We start from the raw sequence: 22,230 nt of genomic DNA, 5'->3' as shown, positions 1-22,230 counted from the left end.
CATTTCTCACAAAACACGTCAAAATACCAAAATGTATAGAATATGCAAATAATGGACATGTAGAGTGATTTTGATAACAAAAACGGACCAAATAATGGCCTTAAAATAGTGCAAAATCCGGGCGTATGCAGTACCTACATGTTAAAATCACTATAAGACATAAATAATAATCACTTCACTCTAACACTGGAATACTTCACTCTAACACTGGAATACTTCACTCTCTTGGAATACTTCACTGAAATGGAAAAACAAAGCACTACAATCATAGATGACAGACACTTCACTCTAGCCTTGTTTTACTTCACTCTAACCATGTTTTACTTCACTGAAATGGAATTACAGAGCACTACAATCATAGATGACAGACACTTCACTCTAACACTGGAATACTTCACTCTAGCCTTGTTTTACTTCACTCTTACCATGTTTTACTTCACTGAAATGGAAAAACAAAGCACTACAATCATAGATGACAGACACTTCACTCTAACCATGTTTTACTTCACTTTAACCATGTTTTACTTCACTGAAATGTAATTACAGAGCACTACAATCATAGATGACAGACACTTCACTCTAACACTGGAATACTTCACTCTAGCCTTGTTTTACTTCACTGCAATCGAAAATCAAAGCACTACAATCATAGATGACAGACACTTCACTCTAACACTGGAATACTTCACTACAAGCATGTTTTACATCACTGAACTGGAAAAACAAAGCAATACAAGCATGCACAATACACTTCACTGTAAGCAAATATTGTAGTTCACTAAATGCTCATTATACTTCACTAAAATGAATAAAAACAGTACAATATAAGCCATGCTCAATATACTTCACTGTAAGCTTATTGTAGTTCACTAAATGCTCAATAAAGAACAAGGCATGTGAATGTAATTAGTGTGCACGTACCTATTTGTTGAGTATGTCGTATCAAAAGAAACAATATCACCATACATATGATAATTTCTCTTGGCAGTTGGATCACACCAAAACAAACGTGTCAGTCTATCCTTTGAGTTGACCTCAAATTCATATGTAAATGCTCCACAAAGTTCCTTTTTCCTGCGCATCTCATTTAATAGCATTTGTGCATCAGCTCCTTCCACGTATGCTCTAAGGTCGCGTCTGTAGTTGCGTACTTCTAAAACAGTACACCCTACATAATCTAATCCACCAAGTACTTCCTTGAGTAAGCTAAAACTTAAAGTTGGACCGATATTTGCATTAGCGCAATCAAGTATGAATTTCTGATGGACTAAATCCAAATTGCGGTTCAACTTCATAAAACGCTTATGGCGTTCCTCAACCATCTCGTGATTATGTTCTTCAACAAAACTTTGTATAACATAACCAACACCCATAAAAAACTTCCAAGACACTTTAGCATTACAAAAGCACTTAATAGAAGAACGCTTGCGTTTCACCTCATGTTGTTCATTTTTTCTTTGCTTTGTACCTTCTCGGCTACACACCACATAAATCCAAGTAATGACATCTTTTTCCTTTTTTGATCCCTTCTTACGGGTGTCAAACCCAACATATCGAGCATAATTGTTGTAGAAGTCCAATGCACGATCAAGGGTCATGAAACTTTGTCCAATTTTTGGTTTCAAATCATCGGGACATTTTGGTACGTAAACCACTGTAAGAAATATATACTTCACTGTGAGCAAAAATATACTTCACTCTAACCATGTTTTACATCACTGAAATGGAAAAACAAAGCACTACAAGCATAGATGACAAATACTTCACTCTAGCCTTGTTTTACATCAATGAAATGGAAAAACAAAGCACTACACAGACACTTCACTCTAACCATGTTTTACTTCACTCTAACCATGTTTTACTTCACTCTAACCATGGACTACTTCACTCTAACCATGTTTTACTTCACTGAATGGAAAAACAGAGCACTACAATCATAGATGACAGAAACTTCACTATAACACTAGAATACTTCACTCTACCATGTTTTACTTCACTGAAATGGAAAAACAAAGCACTGCAAGAATAGATGACAGACACTTCACTCTAACCATTTTTTACTTCACTCTAACCATGTTTTACTTCACTGAAATGGAATTACAGAGCACTGCAAGAATAGATGACAGACACTTCACTCTAACCATGTTTTACTTCACTCTAACCATCTTTTACTTCACTCTAACCATGTTTTACTTCACTGAATGGAAAAACAGAGCACTACAATCATAGATGACAGACACTTCACTATAACACATGAATACTTCACTCTAACCATGTTTTACTTCACTTTAACCATGAATCACAAACACTTTACGCTAACACTGGAATACTTCACTTTAATTATGTTATACTTCACTGTAATGAATAATATACTTCAATACAAACAATATTTACTTCAATATAGAGCATATTTACTTCACTGTTCGTCACATATAGTTCACTCTAACGTTTTTTCACATCATACACGATCTAATCATGCTGAGCAACAACACTTAATTGATAATAATTGATAATTACCTTTAGATTCAGTTTCTCCTTCCTCTCCCGATGAAGAGGAATCAGAATCGAAATAATCTTCCGATGAATGTATCGGAATTGAATCCATTTGAAGGAGTCCAGACGTCGCGATGAAGGAATCAAATTGCGTTGGTTAATCCGGAGCGAATTTGATCAGTTGTGATGAATTCAATCAGAATCAAATCACGCTGATCGATCCAAACTAATTCGCGCTGATCGATCCAATCAGATTTGAGAAAATCGCGCTTGAATTCAATCAGAACGAAGCTGAATTTGGTTCAGATCTGAGAAATCGCGCTTGAATTTGATTCAGATCGGGAATTTCATATTTTTGGAAGAAATCCTAAGCTAAATTTGGTTCAGATTGGAGAATGATTTGGGAAGATTTTGACGATAAACTCACGATGGATGATTATAAATTTGATTAATTCATGTTGAAATATTGAATTCCCAAAATGCCCTTAGACAAGTATTTTCTCATAAAAATTTGAAAGTTTGTTTAAACCATAGGATTAATTTGGAGTATTAAGATGTGTGGCTGAGATTTGTTCTCTAGTTATACACTTAAAATTAGTTAGACCTTGATCACTTCTATATATATATATATATATATTAGCTAGCTTGGAAGGTGGCCGGGGTTGGACGAGACGAGACGACAAAACTCATCAGTTTTGAGTTGGGTTGGGAAGGCTGGGCGGCCTGGCCCTCAAGCTTTGATCCATAGCTTTCTTGGGCTGGTGATTGTATTTTGAAGAGATTGATTTTCTTGCCTTTGAATTTTTCACTTCAAATGTTGAAGTTGTGATCATTTCTTCATCTGCAGGTTTGTGAATGGAATGACAGAAAACAAACTCTAATAGGAGCAAAGCCAGAAATAAAGAGAGAGATGGTTTGAGTTTGATCTTCATGTCAACTATAGATCATATATACCATATATAAGCTAAGAGAGAGAGAAAGAGAGTAGTGTATGTGTAGTGAGATTTAGTAGAGACTATGTAATAAATGAAAATGGGGAGTTTGGCCACTTATATATGGCCAACATCTCTTTCTCTTACACACACAAATGGATACAAAACCACCTTAATTGATCAGGTGGTAAAGTAAATTAGCTATAGAGCTTCACTCTATGACATATATGGAGTACTATTATTTATACTACGTTATTGTATGGAGGCATAGTATATGCATAGACTTGTCATAAATTGTAGGTAAGTTTTACCTCAACAGAAATGAAAGGAGTGGGCCCAGTCATGGGCAGGACTTTTCGTCAAATAAGGACATTTAGATTTAGTTCAGCAAATCTAGCAATATTTGCAAATTCGATAGTATTTTTATTATCAATGACAATATACCGTGTACCTAATAGTAATATCATTAAAATCCCAATCAAATAAAAATAATTTAAACTTTGGTGTAGAGTGTAGACCCCTTAAAACTTTAAGAGTTGATGCTAAACAAATAAATATTGTAGTAAATGTTATACTTCCACTCCCCACTAAATATAAAACATTTACTTTTTGGGCACATGCTTTTATCAGTGTTGTTTTGTTAGTTAAGGGAAAAGAGAAATAAAGTAAGAAAAATAAAGATGGTATTGTTTCTATTTTGAAAATATTTCATTTTCTATGGGATCAATCCCAAAAGGAACATGTTTAATTTAAATTGAAATATGTGTGGTGAATATATCTCAAATAATATGCTTAACAAAACAATGAACATTTGGAAATGTACTCGATACTTGACCACAAATGATTTTATTGGGCTACAGAGATATTGGGCCAGAAATTAAAATTCTCAGCGTCCAGGCCCACTCTCTTCCACCCACCCTTCAATTTCCGATTGCATTCCCTGTCGTTAAAGAGGTTTACGATCTACAAAATCCCTCGCATTTTCTCTCTCTAAAAACCTTCTTCCCCGACCTCGTCGAATCTCTCTGGAGACGTTTTGTCATTCTCCCAAGGCATTAGTGGCGTGAAAAATCTCTCAGGCCAGTCTGGGGAATCGTTCAAGTTGGATTGACTTGGCTTTTCTATGGAATATGGACTCATAGACAGCAGCGGTGAGTGTAATTTCTGCCAATTTTCAATTACTCCTTCTTCGTGGAAGCATGTGCTTCTTCTTCTCTGACATCGAATTATCCGTTCTCTTGGTTGAATTATGTTCTCTTCGAGGATATGGACGTCCATGTTGTTGAAGAATTTTAGATCTTAGGTCAAATTTAGGTATAATTTGTCGAATTCATTGGTTTTGGAAAGCAATGTATGGTATGAACATAGAGACTCTGGTTTTAGAGGCCGGTCGTGAAATTGGCCTTGGACATTTTAGGTTTAGGGCTTTGAATCCGCATCTTAACCGCGAATAATTTGATTTTTCCGGATTTTGGTTCTTTTCCTTATTTCGGTTTCTATGAATCGGGATTACTCCACTTTAATTTGTTTAAAAAATTCTACCCCCCCTCTCCGGTGCCCCTTTTATCGTGTGAATGTCGAGTTTGTGACGAGAGCAAAATTAAATCGGTGGTTCGAGCAATGACCATCATAAATTATTTTCGACTATTCGTTTCTTACAGCATGAATACCAAAGCTTTTATATTTTTCTGGCAGCACAGCTGATTCGTCTTGTTGATTAGTTTTTAATTTATGACTATGTAGAATCGATTGCCCTTACAACCCGTGATTAGGATCACAATACATCAATTTAACTACTTGACTGGCTTATTAGTACAATTCTTTCTTCCGCTGTTAGTGTACTATTTGCTGGCTAAAACTTTTTCGGTCAAGTGCTTTCAAGACCAAGGGTTTTGGTATTTGAACAACTACTAGAATACTTATAATTTAGTAATAAGTTAGTTAAAACTAATGCAGGCACTGATGATGATAATCCTCAAATAGTGTATACTAGAGGCGCAGCAGGAGGTCGTGTGGCAGGAAACGGAAGATCATTTTTACCATCAGCCCCATTTCAAAGGATTCAAGTTGATATGGAATACGAAATACATAATCTGGAACAGATTGCATATGGTGCTGTTCTACGAGCTTTCAAAGCACAATCTGATGCACTTACATGGGTATAGATTGTTACATGTGTATTTATTATAGTACTATTTGTTATGTTTGAAGAAATAATTCTCATCTGATTAGATTTGGCTGTTTTGATATGGTTGTTGCTCAGGAGAAAGAGGGCCTCATAACAGAATTAAGAAAGGAACTCAGGGTGTCAGATGATGAGCACAGAGAACTACTTAGTCAGGTTAATGGTGATGACCTCATTCACAGGATCAGAGAGTGGAGAGAGGCAGGTGGTAACCAAAATCTAGCCCCCAATGTCCCCCTTCATATGAACAACCAGTTACCAAGTCCTACAATTTCAGCTTCTCGTAAAAGGCATAAAAATTCCCTGTCAGGAAATCCATTTTCTCAGTCTTTGCTTCCTCAGCCAGTGGCTGGTAACACCTTACCATTCAATTCGGTTGTGAAACGAGGACCTTCTTCAGGGATTGGTGGGAGAAGGATGAATGCTGTAAGTTAGCCTTTATAATGAGGATTAGTGGAAGTTACATTTAATTTAAATTCTCAATTTATAAAATATGTTTCATTGTTCCATAGGGTCAGCCAGCATTCACCTCAGGGAAACCCATGCAATATCAATATGGTGATCATGTTACTACTGGGGCTCCTATGGATAATAATTCTGAAAGCATCCATGAGTCCTTAATTGGTAGGCGGGTGATGATAAGATGGCCTGCAGACAGTAACTTCTATGAGGCTGTCATATCTGAATATAATCCTGTAGATGTATGTTCTGTTCCTCGTTGTTCCTCTTTGGCCTATTGGTTTGGAGAATCTCTTTGTCCTATTTGGTGTACATAGGGATAATCTATGGCTGGAAACTCATCTGGTGAAATTTATGCTGTACCCTCAATGTCATACATGAGAAGTGCAATGGCAAATAACAAGTGTAAAATTTGGAAAAATCCATAAAATATACTCCTAAATTTCTAAAGCCAAAGGTGATATTGATATTAATACCCCCTATATTTCATCTCCTAATTTTTTGAATTTTTTTACCTTCTATATGTAATGACCTACCTTTGTTGGAATATATGCTATATAATGCATTTTGTTGTGATAAAAGGAAACAATTTTTATATTTGAGAGGCTTTATTGACAGTGTTTGCTTCCTCTATTAACGATGATTATGAATCACCTTAGCTACTGCTATACTGAAAATAGTACGTAATTTTACCCTCTCAACCTTTGTGACATTCCTGTAATATGCTTTATTGCACGCACTTTAATGTCGTATGTTCGTGTTGGTGGTAATTATGGAAAAGCAATTGTTTCCCATTTATGAGTTTGGGCTTTGATAAGATGTACTCAATTATCCCGAAAAATCACTTCTAACTTCTGGTCTTTCTGGTATTTTCAGGGCCGACATTCTCTGGTTTATGATAGCAATCTGCCTAGCGAGACTGTGGAATGGGTTAACATAAAAGAGGTAGTTGTCTTTTTTAACTTGTAGCCCATATATGTCCTACACAGTACACATAAATGTGATGATGGTTATGTCAAGCAGTCAAGACATTATTCCTATATTTTTATGTTTGCTTTTACGTCTGAAATATTTCCTCATGTGGTTTATAGCTTGTTATATGGATCATAGAGTAGGCAAATAGACGATTCTCATTTTGCGTGAGATGCTTTTTTGTTATATTTTTTATACCGACCAATGTCCAACTCAAGTGGAATCTCCAGACTTTTTTCCTGGTATTCTAAAACAAAACTTTGAGCTCGAACCAGATTAGGTGGTTGAAGGCCGAACTTAGGACATAAGAGCACCTCTTATTCTTGTTCCCTGCCTGATCTAGTCCTACCTGATTAAATTGTGCTAATTTTGCTGATCTAGTCCTACCTGATTAAATTAAACCTTGATACAGGTTCCCCCTGAGGATATTCGGTGGGTGGGTGAGGATCCTGTAGTATCTCGACTAGGCGAGGCGGGTGGACCTAACTCTGGAAGAGGGAGAACATCCTCAATGAACCCGTATGCCAATGAAATGCAGCCTTCACGAAATGGGGTTGCGAAAGACGATTCTGAGGAAATCGAGATATTGCACACTGATACATTAATTAAGAAGGTATTCCATATTGACCTTTTTGGAATCTTGTTGGTCTTTGCAAGTTTACAGAACTGTTGTTATGGCAGGTGGAGAAGGTGCTTGAAGCAAGTCATCCTGATGCATTAGAGATTGACAAGGCTAAGAGAATGCTCAAGGTTTATGTTGATATGATCGAAAGATTATCAAGTTACCATGTCAATCCTTTCGCACTAACACTCCTATTGTAAAATTGGTTATGCAGGAGCACGAACAAACGTTGGTTCAAGTAATTCAAAAACTTGTGGATGCCTGCGATAGTGGTAAGAAGATCATTTAATCATTGTTTTTTGAGTGTTTTGTTCCATTTGTAGGTGTTTCTGCTTTCGTCCAACTATGGTTTACACTTTACATTGTTACTTGCTTGCACATCTCAACTCTTCACTGCATTTCCATTTTTGCATCAGACGACGAGCAACAACAACAGGATAACGATTATCGTGGCCCGGGCAATGAGCTTGAGACTGCTGGAAGGGCTGGGAGTTATGAATTGGCTAGAGGTTGAAAGTGGTGCAGAAGATTCTAATAGTTGTCAATTGTTTAACCCTGAACTTCCTTGTGTTTTTAGCCTCTTTAGATGCATGTGATTAATTTAGGTGTTGTGATTAGTTTGCCTGATGGGGAAAAGTCATTTTTAGGGTATGTTAGCAGTTTAGTTTTCATGTAAACAGATCAATTTCCATATTCTTCTTTGATTTGGATGTAGTAAGTTAGATATTTTCTTGTATATCAAGAAATATTGATTGATAAATATGTCCTTGATGTAATGTATGATTGGTTAATTTACGTTTTACTCATTTCATGGGTTCATTTTGTATAGAATAAATTAAATAATCGTTACCTATTTTCTAGTACTAGTATTTAATTTTCTCATTTTCACGGTTAATTTATCTTTTGACTAGTATAGTAAAAGAACTGTATTTTATTAAAAACAAATTAATAAATTTCTCATTTTCCTTCACAAATCACACATGACAATCATCCGTAGATAGAGTGTTAAAGCATGTTACAATTAGCAAAAACAATATAATCCGCAGACAAAAATAGAGATCACACAGATACAGCAAAACAAAGCTGAAAAGCTGTTTCACTAAAAATTAATGAACACACCATTTGCAAAGTAGATTCACTTTCCTCGCAACGATGAAATGAATTGTAAGATGAGATTCACCATTTGTTCATCATAGGCTGGCCCTTCCATCTGAAAGTGGCTGACTCCCTCAATCAGATGCGTTTGATTATTTCCGGCTGCATTCTTCAGCTTACTCTCGAGTTGCTTAACACTCGTGAAACCATCCTTGGTGCCCATCACAAAGAGTTTGGGCTTTGGAGACTGTAATATGGCCTTATGATGCCTTCCGAAGAGAATGGAAGCAGTTAATCCAAACGGGTAACCCAAGCTCACATAGCCGACAACCTCCTCAACCTTGTCAACAGCAGAGCCAGCGATCGGAGCACCTGCATGAAAGCACGAAGTTATAATCCAAATCACTGTCGCTACAGATTGGCGAGGTTCGTGTTGTGTATACGTGCATTGCTTGTTCATACACTCAAAAACGTGTTAAATCGGCAGATGAGAGAAATAAATGCATATATTTATCCATGGTGCAAGCACTGGACAAATCAAGGCTTATGGTGAGATAAGATGCAACATTTTCTTGCAATGTCATTCCAAGTTTAACTCAAGATTGGATGCTCAGTCAAAACACTTGACAAACTTCATCGATTCAAAATCCAAAAATCAACAAGAATTTCATGAAAGACTAGCATAGTTAAGATTTTCATCCTTGTTATTCACCCACAAAATTGATACTATGTCAAGATTTCATCTGTGCTTTTTCCAAAATAGCTGTAAATTACCAAAAACGAACAATCATTTGTTGCAAATGCTATGAATTCCAATCAAATTACGCTCAAGTTTGGAGAGATGTGATCAATGTGCTCCGGTTTAGCATAAACAGCTGCATCTATGCATCTCCCTGATTGCACATTTTCACACACTCACACATAGTGAACAATCCGTCTATTTAGTCACCCAAACAGAAATCAAGGCAATTAACAATCAATTCATGCCAGATTTAGTCAAATTAATAAACCTAGTTTTGAAACTCAATCAGTAATTGAGATAATTCACAGTCAATTCACGTCTTCCAAAACCCTAGAAGCGGAGAATGAGATATGTACCAGCTGAAGATCCAATGAGGAGAATGCGGCGGGCGGAGAGATTCTGGCAGGTCCATTTGCAGACTGAGACGACGTCTTCGACCTCGGCAAAGCCAGTGAGAGAGGCGCGGCCAGTGGAGTTGCCGACGCCGCGCATGTTGAAGGTGAGAGCTGTGACGCCGCTATTGGCAAGCCCCGAGGCCATGCCCTTCATCAGCCCTTGGAATCCACCCAGCACGGAGTAGGGGTGCACCAAAACGGCAACCAATCCATCGTTCCGATGCTCCGAATCTGAATCCGCCGCCGCCGGGTAGACGCGGGCATCTAGGGTCACGCCGCCGACTGACTCGATTGTATGATTCTCTCTGCTACTCATCTCTCTCCTCCCTTATTTTGCTCAGTTGATGAGTTCAAATTATGATAGAGTGTGTGTGTTGTGTGAGAGAGAGAGCTTTGATTATTGAGAAGTGAATGAAGATGGTGGTTGCTTGGGAAGTTGGGAATTCAATTTAGGAAACTTGGTGAATAAAAATTATTCTCAATCAAATTAATGAATATGTCTAATACTAATTCGAATAATCATTTCTGCTTATTGTTTAGAGTAGGGTTAATTAGGCCAGTCAATCATTTAACTATTGGGGTGAGGTTCAGGTGAGCCACGAGCGGGGTCAGTGGTGGGGTCAATTTTAGTGGGGCTATGAAAAGTCAAATTCAGATCGCAGATGGGAAATTAATATTAATAGAGAAAAGTGGAACAATCGAAATTTCACCAACTTTAAAGTTGTCCAATTATCTTTATGTTCCGAAAATTATCACATAAGTTGATGTCCATCAGTCATGTAATAAAAGAATTCAATTGTACTCCCTCCGTTCCATAGTAATGGAGGCGAAACTTTTCATCACGGAGATTAAGAAAAATTATGTTAGGTGAGTTAAGTAAAGGGAGAATAAAGTGAAAAATGAAAAGGTAGAGAGATGAAAAGAGGAAAAAGTAAGGGAGGGTAAAGTAGGTGTGGAAAAATGTGTTGACTTTTTACTATAAAGGAAAATGACTCTATTACTATAGAACGTACCAAAATGACAAAATAACTCTTGTAGCAATATCTGCTCCCCCGGAACCAACTGCGCTAAGCCCCTGCGGGCAATGACAAAATAACTCTATTACTATGGAACGGAGGAAGTACTTTACTGATGCATCCAAATTTTTGTGTTTTACAGGATATCAGGACGACGAGGATAATTGAGCGTGACACTGAGCGTCAAGGCCTCAACTATGATGATGAGATGGCTCACCAAGGCAGTGCCGCGATGCTAGCTCATGGATCTGCATCTCGAGAAGCTTGGTTGTGTCATCGACGTTTTGGTCACCCGTCACCTGGTTATTTTAAACTACTTTTCCCGAATTTAACTCATCTCCAAGATATTGATTGTGAGTCTTGTGTTTTGGCGAAAAGCCACAGACAGTCTTTTAAATCTAGTGAAACTCGTGTTAAAACTCTTTTTTCCTTGGTTCATGCTTATGTGTGGGGCCCTGCGCCTATTGTTGGTGATCAAGGTTTTAAGTATTTTTTAATCTTTGTGGATGATTGTTCTAGAATGACTTGGGTGTATTTTTTGAAAAACAAATATGACGTATATGCAAAATTTGTTCTCTTTTTTAACATGATTCGAACACAGTTTCAAACCACTATTCGAACCCTTAAATCGGATAATGGAAGAGAATTTGTTAATAAAGAGATTTTTTCAAAAAAGGGGTTTAATTCACCAAACTTCTTGCGCTTATACCCCCAAACAAAATGGAGTCGTGGAGAGGAAAAATAAAATTATTTTGGAAATTACCCGAGGTTTATTTTTTTTATTCTAAAATTCTTGTGGGACGAGGCAATTGCCACCTATGTGTACTTATCAATCGTCTTCCCACAAAAATCCTGAACATGAAAACTCCTCTTCAGACTTTATCTACACTGGCCCAGGTACCAGAACCTCTTACTCTACCTTTGAACATCTTTGGGTGTTTTGTTTATGTCCATGTCCCTAAGCACAAGAGAAATAAATTTTCCGCATGCGTTATAAAGTGTGTCTTTTTGGGGTATGAGATAAATCAGAAATGATATAGGTGTTTTGATCCCTCTTCTAGGAAAATTATAACCTCAATGAATTGTAATTTCTTGGAATGTGAATACTACTATACCAGCCTCAATGGTCAGGGGGAGAGTAGTGATATTAATTGTTCATCTGGACCCCTAAGTTGGTTTATGTCATCACCGAGCAACTCGAACGTGGAACCAACAGAGAAAGCTAGTTCTTCCGCCGAGCTCGTCTTGCCACATGTAGAGCCTCCTCAACCGCCACTTCCCGACAATCCTCTTCCAGTGATATTTGAGGTAATTCCTGGCACTGGATCAGATTGTACAATTATTTCTAATGACTTATCTGCAGAAACCGTTGAGAATGTTGTGGAGAATGCAGCGGTAGATGGTACTCGGTGGCAAACCTGTCGAAGGCAAATCTCACTGAGATGGCAAGGGCATTCACTGCTGCCCTGTATGAGGAAGAAGAAATTCCTGGAACTGCCGAAGAAGCTATGAAAATTAAGCACTGGAGGGAGGCAATGATAGTGGAAATGAAGGCACTAATAAGAACAAAACTTGGGAGGTATGTCTGAGACCTGAGGGATCTAGACTAGTAGGATGTCGTTGGGTATTCACAATCAAAAGACGACCAGACGGCTCTATTGAGCATTACAAGGCGAGGCTAGTGGCGAAAGGGTACACTCAGACCTATGGAGTTGATTATACAGAAACCTTCTCACGAGTGGCCAAGATGAGCACCATTCGAGTTCTTTCTTCAATTGTTGCGAATAAAGATTGACCACTACACCAGTTTGATGTAACAAATGTTTTTTTGCATGGTGAACTAATAAGGTCAATCTATATGAAAGCCCCACCTGGCTTTGGTGGAGACTTTAGAGGACAGGAAGTGTGTAAACTAAAGAAGACCCTCTATGGATTGAAGCAATCTCCAAGGGCATGGCTTGGGACGTTCACTGAAGTAATGAAGAAGTTTGGATACAAACAGAGTAACTCGGATCATACAATATTTCTAAAGAAGAAGGAAGGGAATATTACATGTCTGATCATTTATGTGGACGACATGATTCTGACAGGAGATGATGAAGAAGAAATAAGTCAATTGAAGAAAAATCTGTTTACCGAGTTTGAGATGAAAGACTTGTTAGAGTTTGTATACTAGAAATCACGTTTCGAGTGATTGAATACTGTAAAACTCTTATTTTATTTTCCAAGGAATAAAACAGATTATTTTTGTCATAATGTTGTTATGTTTTACATTTAATGGATGTTTATGCATGTTTAAATGTATAAGTTAACTTAACAAAGTCTAAGTCTTTGTTTTAGTAGACCGGTTGTGGGTGGCGTCCACTTTAAGGTAACACGGTCAGTCCTAAACAAAGAAAAAGATGAATTTCACAACCTAGTTGGAATTAGACTATCCATCGAGAAAGGTTGCAATGTCAGTCCGCATATTTCTAAGCCTTACTGAAATAAGATGACATTGGTGTGATATAGCACTGAACGGATCTAACAGCAAGACTTGTCCTTAGGCTATCTACTGAAAGGCGATGTCTTGATAAATATTTGTTTCTTAATCAATGTAGGTTAGCATTGAGCATACGGTATTGATTATGCATTACTTTGACTTATCAAATGGTGCGGGTTTTTCGTAACCCAATAATCCTGATATATTGGGTAGCGGCGATTAATATCTAGCGGTGCTAGGATTGCTATTATGTTGAATCGCGCGCGAGGTGAGTCTCGTTTGATAATGTCCTCAAGAGGAGCGCGAAACAAGATTTTATTATTCAGAACCTAGCTAGTTGGAGTTTGATTACTCTATGAATAATAAATAAACGTTTCATGCTAAGTCCACTCTTGGAATTAATAAGAAGTTAATTAATTAAGTCCATAGCAGACACTAATTAATTAATGGATATTTTTATCTTAAGCGTGGGAAATGAAAGTTAAACGAAAACCCGGATTACTTATAATTTCGGATTTGGATGGGGAGAGTTCAATATTACTTCTGTAGTGGTTGCTCGTAATATTCCAATTAAAGCTTATATTAAATTGTGAGTTCAATTTAATTAGTTAAAAGTAAATTGGATGAGCCCATATCCAAAACCTTCCATAGATCCCTGTCTGGGCCCAAAAGGAACTTAATATAAATAGGAGAATAAAGGAGACAGAAATCATAAGTTTTAATACTCAAATATGCACAAACCCCAAACGGATCATTGGGAGGCAGCATTGAGAATTGTGCGATACTTGAAGGGAACTCCGGGATATGGAGTTTTATTTGAGAATCACGGACATATGGATATATTGGGGTTTACAGACGCAGACTGGGCTGGGAATCCAAATGATCGAAAATCAACGGCAGGGTATCTTACTTTTGTTGGAGGAAATCTTGTCACTTGGCGTAGCAAGAAGCAGAAAGTAGTAGCATTATCTAGTGCCGAAGCAGAGTTTCGAGGAATCAGGAGTAATCTAATAGAGATCCTATGGCTAAGGAAGCTTATGACAGAACTTGGCCTGATATCACAACATCCGTGCAAACTCTTCTGTGATAATCAGACAGCTATCAGCATATCTGAAAATCCGGTACAACATGACCGGACGAAACACGTCGAGGTGGATCGACACTTCATTAAGGAGAATATAGAGGCTAAAATTGTGCATCTTCCTTTTGTTAGATCAGAGGACCAGTTGCCAGATATCCTCACTAAAGCAGTTGATTCGAGGAGCTTCCACGGAGTATTAGACAAAGTTAAAAATGGGTGATCCCATTGTTTAACTTGAGGGGGGAGGGGGGGTGTTGGAAATAAATCAAGGAGATTGGAAGAAATCACGAGATTAATTGAAGATTGATTTTAGTGAATATTTTTCCTGATTTGTAGCTAGGGTAAATCTTTCCTTATGTATTAATCTCTAGCCTATTTAGGCGTGTAAATTCCTCACAATTCATAACACAGTTGAATATATTAGAAATACATAATTCAACAATTTAACTGTTGGGGTGAGGTTCAGGTGAGCAACGAGCGGGGTCAGTGGTGGCGTGATCTAGAAGTGGGAAAAAAAATGAAAGTGAAAACTTTAAAAGAACTTAAATTAAATTCCAATTGAAATTGATTCGTAAACTTTTGTATGCATGAGGTACTCATGCCCGCAAGCCACCAACTCCAGCAACTGCAATTACGGGTAGCGGATAACCAATATCTATTGGATATCAGGTAGTACTGACAGATAAAACTCATACCTTTCGATATCTCTAGCTACGTTTAGAAATGACAATGGTATGACAGAAGTAAGGTAGTATCATACTCCTAAGTCTTAATTATATTTATTTTATTTTACGAGCTCTTTAATTAACGAGGAAAATGTATGAATGAAAAATAGATTAAAATTAAATGTTTATTGGGTTAAAACATGGAATAATTCAAATTGATTGTAAAAATTTGACACACCTCTCAGTATGTATGGTATTTTGACTATTTCTAATCTATATAACTAATAGTACTATAAAATATTATACAGAATTTAAATTGTTTAAAATTGTGTATAAAAGGATTTGATATAAACTTTGTTAAAAAAGTAAATTTATACTCCCTTCATCCCATATGAATATGCACTCTTTTCTTTTTAGTCCGTCCATAAGAATATGCACTTTCTAATTTTAAAAAGACTCTTCTCTCTAGTGAGGTGAAACTCATTCTCCACTAACGATACTTTATTTACTTTTTCTTTCTGCATCTCTGTTATTTTACCAATTTTACATTAAAACTTGCGTCGTCCCCAAAGTGTATATTCTTTGGGGACGGAGGGAGTATTAGAGAGAGGGAGAAATTTTTAAAATTTAAATTTGTATTTTAAAATATAATCTCTCTATAAATTGAAGAAGAAGAAGAGGAGGAGATTATTAAAAACACGTGAGAGCCAATTTAACTAATGGAGTACTAATTTCTTGTTTGATTTTTAACAATATTGACCGCAGTGCTACAGTGGCTAGCCACATTGTGGGCACCAAGATTTATTGTTATACTAGCGAAATTGAAATCCTGGCTTTTGCATCATTCAAAATTCAAATATTTAAATTTACTCCCTTTTGTAAATTTCCAATCGCCACCAACCTTCATTCATTAGCAAGACATTCCAGTCGCTGGAGCGTGTATTTGGGTTGTCACTAAAAAAAAAGTACACTTCTTTCCTCCCATGAAGGGTTTTCTGTTTTTTTCTTCTTCTAATATTAAGATATACACAATGCTTAATAATATAAGAGAGATTAAATATGTTGGATTTTGTAAAAAACATAAATAACTTAAATATAATGTAACAATTCTAGAAATAAATAGGACTCAACACTATTGAAACATAAAAAATAAGTGTTGATTCTTGTGAATATACTAGCCGAAATCCTTTTAGGAAAAACATTGTAGTAGTTCAATAAATACTTGACCTAATTATAAGCAAACTCAGTTTTACATTCGACGATTACCCCTACTTTGGTATATGTAAAATCCAAACAATTACTCGTTGAATTTGTCAAGTAAATATTAAGCATTTCAACTATAGTCTATCACGTTTGCCTTAAATAGAAGTCAATGAAACCACCTCTAACTTTGCCCTAGCTTTCCATTAGACAAAATACAAACACACTTGCTGCAAAAGTGAAACAGAGGGAAATCTATAAAAACAAAGAACCAAGAATCCTTACCGCTACGTACAAATGTGCCCTATCCCTTCCCTACAACTTCCTCGCCCTTTTCTTGGGTTGTTTCGAAGCCGCTGCCGGTTCCGGGTCACCTCTATCCCTACTGCGTTTCCCGGCAGCCGGAGGTGCTGCAGCAGCTGCCCTCTTAGGCGGCCGCCCCACGTTCCTCTTTCCCGGGCTGCTCTTCTCCTTCGTCTGCCTCGTCTCCGCGCCCCTCCTAGTGGCCGCCGGCTCCTTCTTTTCGCCTCTCTTTGCAGTCTCGCTCTTCTTCCCGGTGGCGCTCTCGCTAGTCAAAGGCGTGTTCTTCAACGCATCAAGCAACACGCCATTGTTTGACGACGGCGAGCCTTGCTTCATCCTACTCAAGAAGCCAGCCGCGCCCCGTTTCTTGGAGTCCGACGTCGACTGAGTCTTCTTGGCGTCGCCCTTGGCCTCCGCTTGCGAGGAAGACGAGCCTCCTCCTTTCCCCTGCTTCACCGTTTCAGCCGGGGAGGTTTTGCTGACATTGGCGTTGGCTTGACTCTTGCCGTTTTTCTTTGAGTTAGCCGACGACGCTGCAGGAAACCGATCCCGTGTTCGTTTCTTCGTGATTTTAGGCTCCTCGGCATCACCAGACCGCTGCTGTTTGGCGTCTTTGTCCTCAGCTGGCGACTGAACCAGCTCTTTCTTCTTGTCCGTCCCCGAAGATGAGGCCGTGGCCGTAGCCTTGGTAATGGAGCTGCGTTTTCGACACACGATCAAGGACCCAGATAGTCTCTGCTTCAACATCAACGAGGGCGAAGGGGAAGCCTCGGCATCATCTTTCTTTGGCATGGACAGAGACTGCAAAGAGGCCTGCTTTCCAGACGAAGAATCGGACTTTGCGTGTTTGGGAGAGAACTCCTTAGAGATGAGGCGTCGGATCTCAAGGGCAGCAGTCGCCTCAGAGGAGTTCTTGCTGAAGAAGACGAGGGCGTTGTTGACGAGCAGCAAGAGATCGCGGTAGAACTTGGTGCGGGACCTTGTGTAGAAGCCTTCCTTCAATCTGGTTTCGATTGTTTCGAGATCCATATGCTGATGGATCAGCTTCTGATACTTTGGCGTCTCCTGCAAAAACGAAACACATTCACCATTACTTGCAAGATAAAATTTATATGAGGGTTAGATGTATCTATCAAATGATGAGTATAGTAGACAGATTCTTGTGCGAATATGCTACGAGTAACGGTAGCCCATTGCGCGATGCACCAAAAATCACTCCTCAATTAATCAGTCAAACATGGAATATAAATCAACTTTTTTTTAGTAAAAACAAGTGTCTTTAAAGAAATTAACTTAAGATTGAATGCGTTTTTCAAAAAAGATTCATAATTAGGAACAAAATATGATTAAACCTTTAATTAATGTATTTGTCAAGATAACCAAATTAGGCAGACAGTATTTATCACGTTAATAAGCTGTCCGACAGCAAAACACAACCAGACACATATTATTTTTATACCTTAAATTATTTTAAGAAAATCAAAAATTTCTAAAATAAGGTCATCGTTCCACTTATGAAAATAATAGTCAAATAATAAAATGTTTGGGAAAAAAAACCGACCTTACTTTATTTTAGGGGAATGTGAGTGGGTTTCCTTTTTTTGCCATTCTTGATTTGTTTTATCAAAAGAAAACAAAAATTGTGGGATTGGCCAACTCAAATATAATAATAAAAATAAATAATAATAGTAATAATAATAAATGACAATTGGGGAATTGACTGGTTGATAAAATAAAAGTTTCTAAATAAAGCCTTAAAATAAACAGATAACAGAAAACCGGGGATCTAATTCGATTCAAATAAGAATATTTTGATTCATTTGTTCATATTTGAATAAATTCGAAGGCATATGATTGAATAATTTAGTATATATTCTAGTAATTTCTTAAAGTAAAAGGAAATTACCAAAAAGTTGTAGTAGTATTTAATAAATAAAATTCAAATCCTTAAAATTGACGAAAAAAATTAAGAAACCAGTAAATCGGAAAAAGAAAACTAAAATTAATGTGAAAATTATCAATCACCTGGCTCCGAAGCCGCCGTTGGAAGATGGAGCCGATCTTCGGCGCGCGAATAGCTTGTAGAAAGTCAACCAACGGCTGCGATTCGGCGGACAATTCTTTCACGGCACGAGATTGATCCTCGTGTTCACGCTCATCGCCACTCATGCTCCCGCGCCGCACCTTATCACTTCCCTCCTCCTTTCTCGATCTGCTTGCGGAGCTCTGCACATCCGAGTTCTCCTTCATCGCCCCCGCGCCTCCGCCGTCGGACTCGCCCTCCGACTCGGTCGACCTGGCCACCGGTTCGGCTTTCGCCTTCCGGTCTGGCTCATCTATGCTATTCGAGCTACCGTTGCACGAATCCTCCCGCACCGATTTGTGATCCGGTTCTGGTTTCGTCTCAGCCGGTTCGCCGCTGGTCTGTCCGGTTCGATCGTTTCTCTCCTCATCTCCTCCGGTTCTGGCCGGTTCACAGGCCTCCTCGCCGGCTCTCAACTTTTCCGCTCCCGGATCTGTCGAGTTCGATTCGTTCACCGACAACCGATCCTTCTCCGACTCTCCAATAACCGCCGGTTCTCCTCCGGCAGGCGGCGCCGCCACCGGTTCGCAATCTCTCCTCTCCTTGGCGTTATCCTCTAGATCCGCCTCGCTCTCCTCTCTCCGGACGCCTTTTTCCCTCTCCTCTTCCATCCTCTTCATCTTCAACTCCAGCGACCTGTACAAACACACCAGATCAGGGAACACGAAATCGAATCGCCTCGCCTCATTCAAACAGGAAAAATTACAAATCCGCGACGTGCAGATCTCTCAACAATTCATTCAATCGTGTATACGAAAACCGTAAAGGAGTACTCGATGTTGAGATCGTAACGTTGCACTTCTCGCCGGAGCTCCGCGACGCGCAATTTCCTGAGCTCCTCCAGCAACGGCGCGGACTCCTCGACGTTCGATTTGTCCTCCCCCTCCAAATCGCCATTCGTGACGACAAAACGCCGCTTTAGGTCGAGATACCTTGACCTGCAGTTATGCGCGGTGAGGCATAGGTTAGGGTCCGATGTCCTCTTCTGAAGTTCGGAAGCTATGGAATCCCAGGCGGCGGTGCCGTGGCGGTTGACGGCGAAGGCGAGGAGGAGCTCCTCCCAAGTCCCCCAGGCGGCGGGGGAAACGTCGTCGTTTGTGGTTTCCGGCGCGAGGCCGTCCGGTTTGGTCATGAGAGAAGGTGGGTGTGGTAGGGTACGGTGCGGTGCGTACAGTTTGAATTTAGTTTCCCGTAGATTTATGACTTTATTCCATAAAATTTTAAATAAAATTTCATCACAGGATGGTGTTACAGATTTATATTTATACAGGTGATACCAAAGGTCTAGGGTTGTTATTTCAAACACAAAAACCAAAATGTTTCATTTCCTAAATTATTTATTATGCGTCCAATTTATAGTTTTTGTCGTCGTGGGCTTCTTCTTGGCTCGCGGCGTTGCCTCTTTCGGCTCAATGCATTTATTTTCATTTTTATTTTCTTTTTCTATTGGGAGATAATTGGATTTCATTTTTCTTTGTAATTAGGGTTTCTTAATTGGGCCTCTTTCCATGTTCCATTTTGTGTATGTCGATAATCCTAATGTTTTGCTTCTGAATTGATGTGTTTTGACTCTTTCTTTTTAATATTGGAATTGTTTGTAGGATCATGTAGTGTTTCTTCCTTAAGAATATCATTTTGAAATTAAATGTATTATAAATGGAATTCGTAGTATATATTTAAGATAATATAGATCTAATTTATGATTGAGACATTGAATTTATCGTATATAGGAAATATTCCTATATACCAACTTTTTTTCTTTTAAGTATATAGGAATTTATCATTATACATAGTAATAGTATATAGGAGTACAAACTTATTTTCCTTTTCTTGCGGTTTTCCTCTCAATTATTTAAATTATTTTTAAACGAATTTAATATTTTCTTCTTGTAGTCTGGGTGTTTTTTAAATTTATAAATTATATTTCATGTCTAGAAAAATGTTATGATACATTTAGTTTTATAACAATATCTTAAAATTTATATTTGGCATTATATTAGTAAAAAAATACTTAAATTCCAAAGTTCTTTTTTTTTTCTTTTATTGGTTTGCTTAAAGTTATGGAATGTGGAGTAATTTGTAAAATTAATGATGTTAGAGTTGTTTGAATCAAAATAAATATATAAAATATACAAATAATGCTAATATTTATATGACCTAAACGGAAACGATGTAGTTTATGATTACCCCACGACTGACGTTATATTAAGTTTTGTTTTCATGTTTCAATACCTTTTCTTCTAATATTTTAATTTTCAAAAATAGCTTTATAAAAGAAAGGGACAATACAAGGACTTTCATTAGTAGAAATTTTTTAATTGTCCTTGCTTTTAATACTCCGTCCGTCCATGAATAGGAGTCTCATTTATTTATAGAACGGATTTTAAAAAAAATTACTTACAAATAAAAGTGGAGGAAGAATGTTAGTGGAATATGAATCTCATATAGTATAAAAGTGGAATGAATTAGTGAAAAATTGAGTCTCTTTACAATTTATAGTAATTATGAATCAGAGCTCCTATTTATGGACGAGCTAAAATAGAAAAACGAGATTTCTATTCACATATGAAAGAAGTATGTTGCAATGGAAAACAACTGCACTTTTATGTGTTTTTGTTAAGTCACGATATTATTGGAAGTCACATTAAAAATTAAACAATAGAAAATAAAAATCATGTATCCGAGATTATTGAAAGAAAAATTGAATATTTCAGAAGAATGATTAATATTAATAGTACTAACTGGAGTACTAAGATTTGGAAGGAGAATTGAACAACAGCTATGAAGACATCAGAATAATGATTATCTTTTTTGAATTTCCAGGGCCAATTGAGAGGGAGAAAACAAACAAAAGTAGGTTGTCGTTTCTAATTTAATTGGAAGGTTTTATGAGTTTCATAGAAATTAAAATAAATGATTTAGTCTTACACGATACGTAGTATTTGCACAATTTTATTATTGGAACATATGAACTGAATTATAATATTACTAATGTTAGTGAGTTTATTAACTGATTAACTTGTTTTTTTAGCATGTGGAGTACTACAAGTTTATTCTTGAAGAAAAGCTTCATTATCCTCCTTTAAAACAACATGATCTAATGTTTGGAGTTATTTATAAGGGCATATTGTCTAGAAAATCACTATATTTGATTGAGTTTTGGTCAATTTTGTAATTTAAAAAATATTAAACTAATCATACTATAACTTTGACTTTTATATCAATCCTCCCGCTTATTTATATTGTGTATAACGTGGATGTTGAAATCCATCTCTTTTTTTTTTTGCAAATTTGTATGTTCTCAAAATATAATTTATTTTAATATGAAATATAGAATTAATTGTATTAGGCTAAAATGTCTTCGCATCCAAATTATAATATAAGTTGTGATCAACAGAACTTTTAAAGTTCTGGGATTAGAGTTGTGATCAATGTCGAACCAATTTTAAAGATCGAACTAGAGACCAAATCTGGGCCATTAGATCTAGTTTTTTTGATGAGATGT

The 22,230-nt window shown here is 37.4% G+C and overlaps 3 protein-coding genes across 6 annotated transcripts; 1 reads left to right on the top strand and 2 right to left on the bottom strand.

Moving 5' to 3' along the window:
* The first annotated feature begins 4,378 nt into the window (after nucleotides 1-4,378).
* LOC125191358 (protein EMSY-LIKE 1-like) lies at nucleotides 4,379-8,465 on the top strand. 4 transcript variants are annotated; one of them, XM_048088904.1, is made up of 9 exons: nucleotides 4,379-4,576; nucleotides 5,367-5,584; nucleotides 5,689-6,036; nucleotides 6,129-6,311; nucleotides 6,946-7,014; nucleotides 7,454-7,654; nucleotides 7,723-7,791; nucleotides 7,878-7,935; nucleotides 8,080-8,465. In XM_048088904.1, the coding sequence occupies exons 1-9, from the start codon at nucleotides 4,549-4,551 to the stop codon at nucleotides 8,175-8,177; spliced, it is 1,272 nt and encodes a 423-aa protein (XP_047944861.1). In that variant the 5' UTR covers nucleotides 4,379-4,548; the 3' UTR covers nucleotides 8,178-8,465. The 4 variants fall into 4 exon arrangements, with proteins under 4 accessions (XP_047944861.1, XP_047944864.1, XP_047944863.1 ...); XM_048088907.1 differs by having other exon boundaries at nucleotides 4,380-4,576; nucleotides 5,409-5,584; nucleotides 6,123-6,311; XM_048088906.1 differs by having other exon boundaries at nucleotides 4,380-4,576; nucleotides 5,382-5,584; nucleotides 6,123-6,311.
* Nucleotides 8,466-8,597: 132 nt separating this feature from the next.
* On the bottom strand, nucleotides 8,598-10,364 carry LOC125187104. The gene is made up of 2 exons (XM_048083628.1): nucleotides 9,857-10,364; nucleotides 8,598-9,130 (listed from the first exon to the last, which is right to left on the bottom strand). The coding sequence occupies exons 1-2, from the start codon at nucleotides 10,209-10,211 to the stop codon at nucleotides 8,799-8,801; spliced, it is 687 nt and encodes a 228-aa protein (XP_047939585.1). The 5' UTR covers nucleotides 10,212-10,364; the 3' UTR covers nucleotides 8,598-8,798.
* Nucleotides 10,365-16,448: 6,084 nt separating this feature from the next.
* On the bottom strand, nucleotides 16,449-20,024 carry LOC125188464 (nucleolar protein dao-5-like). Its single transcript, XM_048085313.1, has 3 exons — nucleotides 19,499-20,024; nucleotides 18,668-19,361; nucleotides 16,449-17,707 (listed from the first exon to the last, which is right to left on the bottom strand). The coding sequence occupies exons 1-3, from the start codon at nucleotides 19,855-19,857 to the stop codon at nucleotides 16,655-16,657; spliced, it is 2,106 nt and encodes a 701-aa protein (XP_047941270.1). The 5' UTR covers nucleotides 19,858-20,024; the 3' UTR covers nucleotides 16,449-16,654.
* Nucleotides 20,025-22,230: the final 2,206 nt, after the last annotated feature.

Source organism: Salvia hispanica, chromosome 5, assembly GCF_023119035.1.
Source record: "Salvia hispanica cultivar TCC Black 2014 chromosome 5, UniMelb_Shisp_WGS_1.0, whole genome shotgun sequence".
In the NCBI taxonomy this organism is placed as follows: Eukaryota; Viridiplantae; Streptophyta; class Magnoliopsida; order Lamiales; family Lamiaceae; genus Salvia; species Salvia hispanica.
This window is presented reverse-complemented; position numbering and strand designations above follow the sequence as displayed.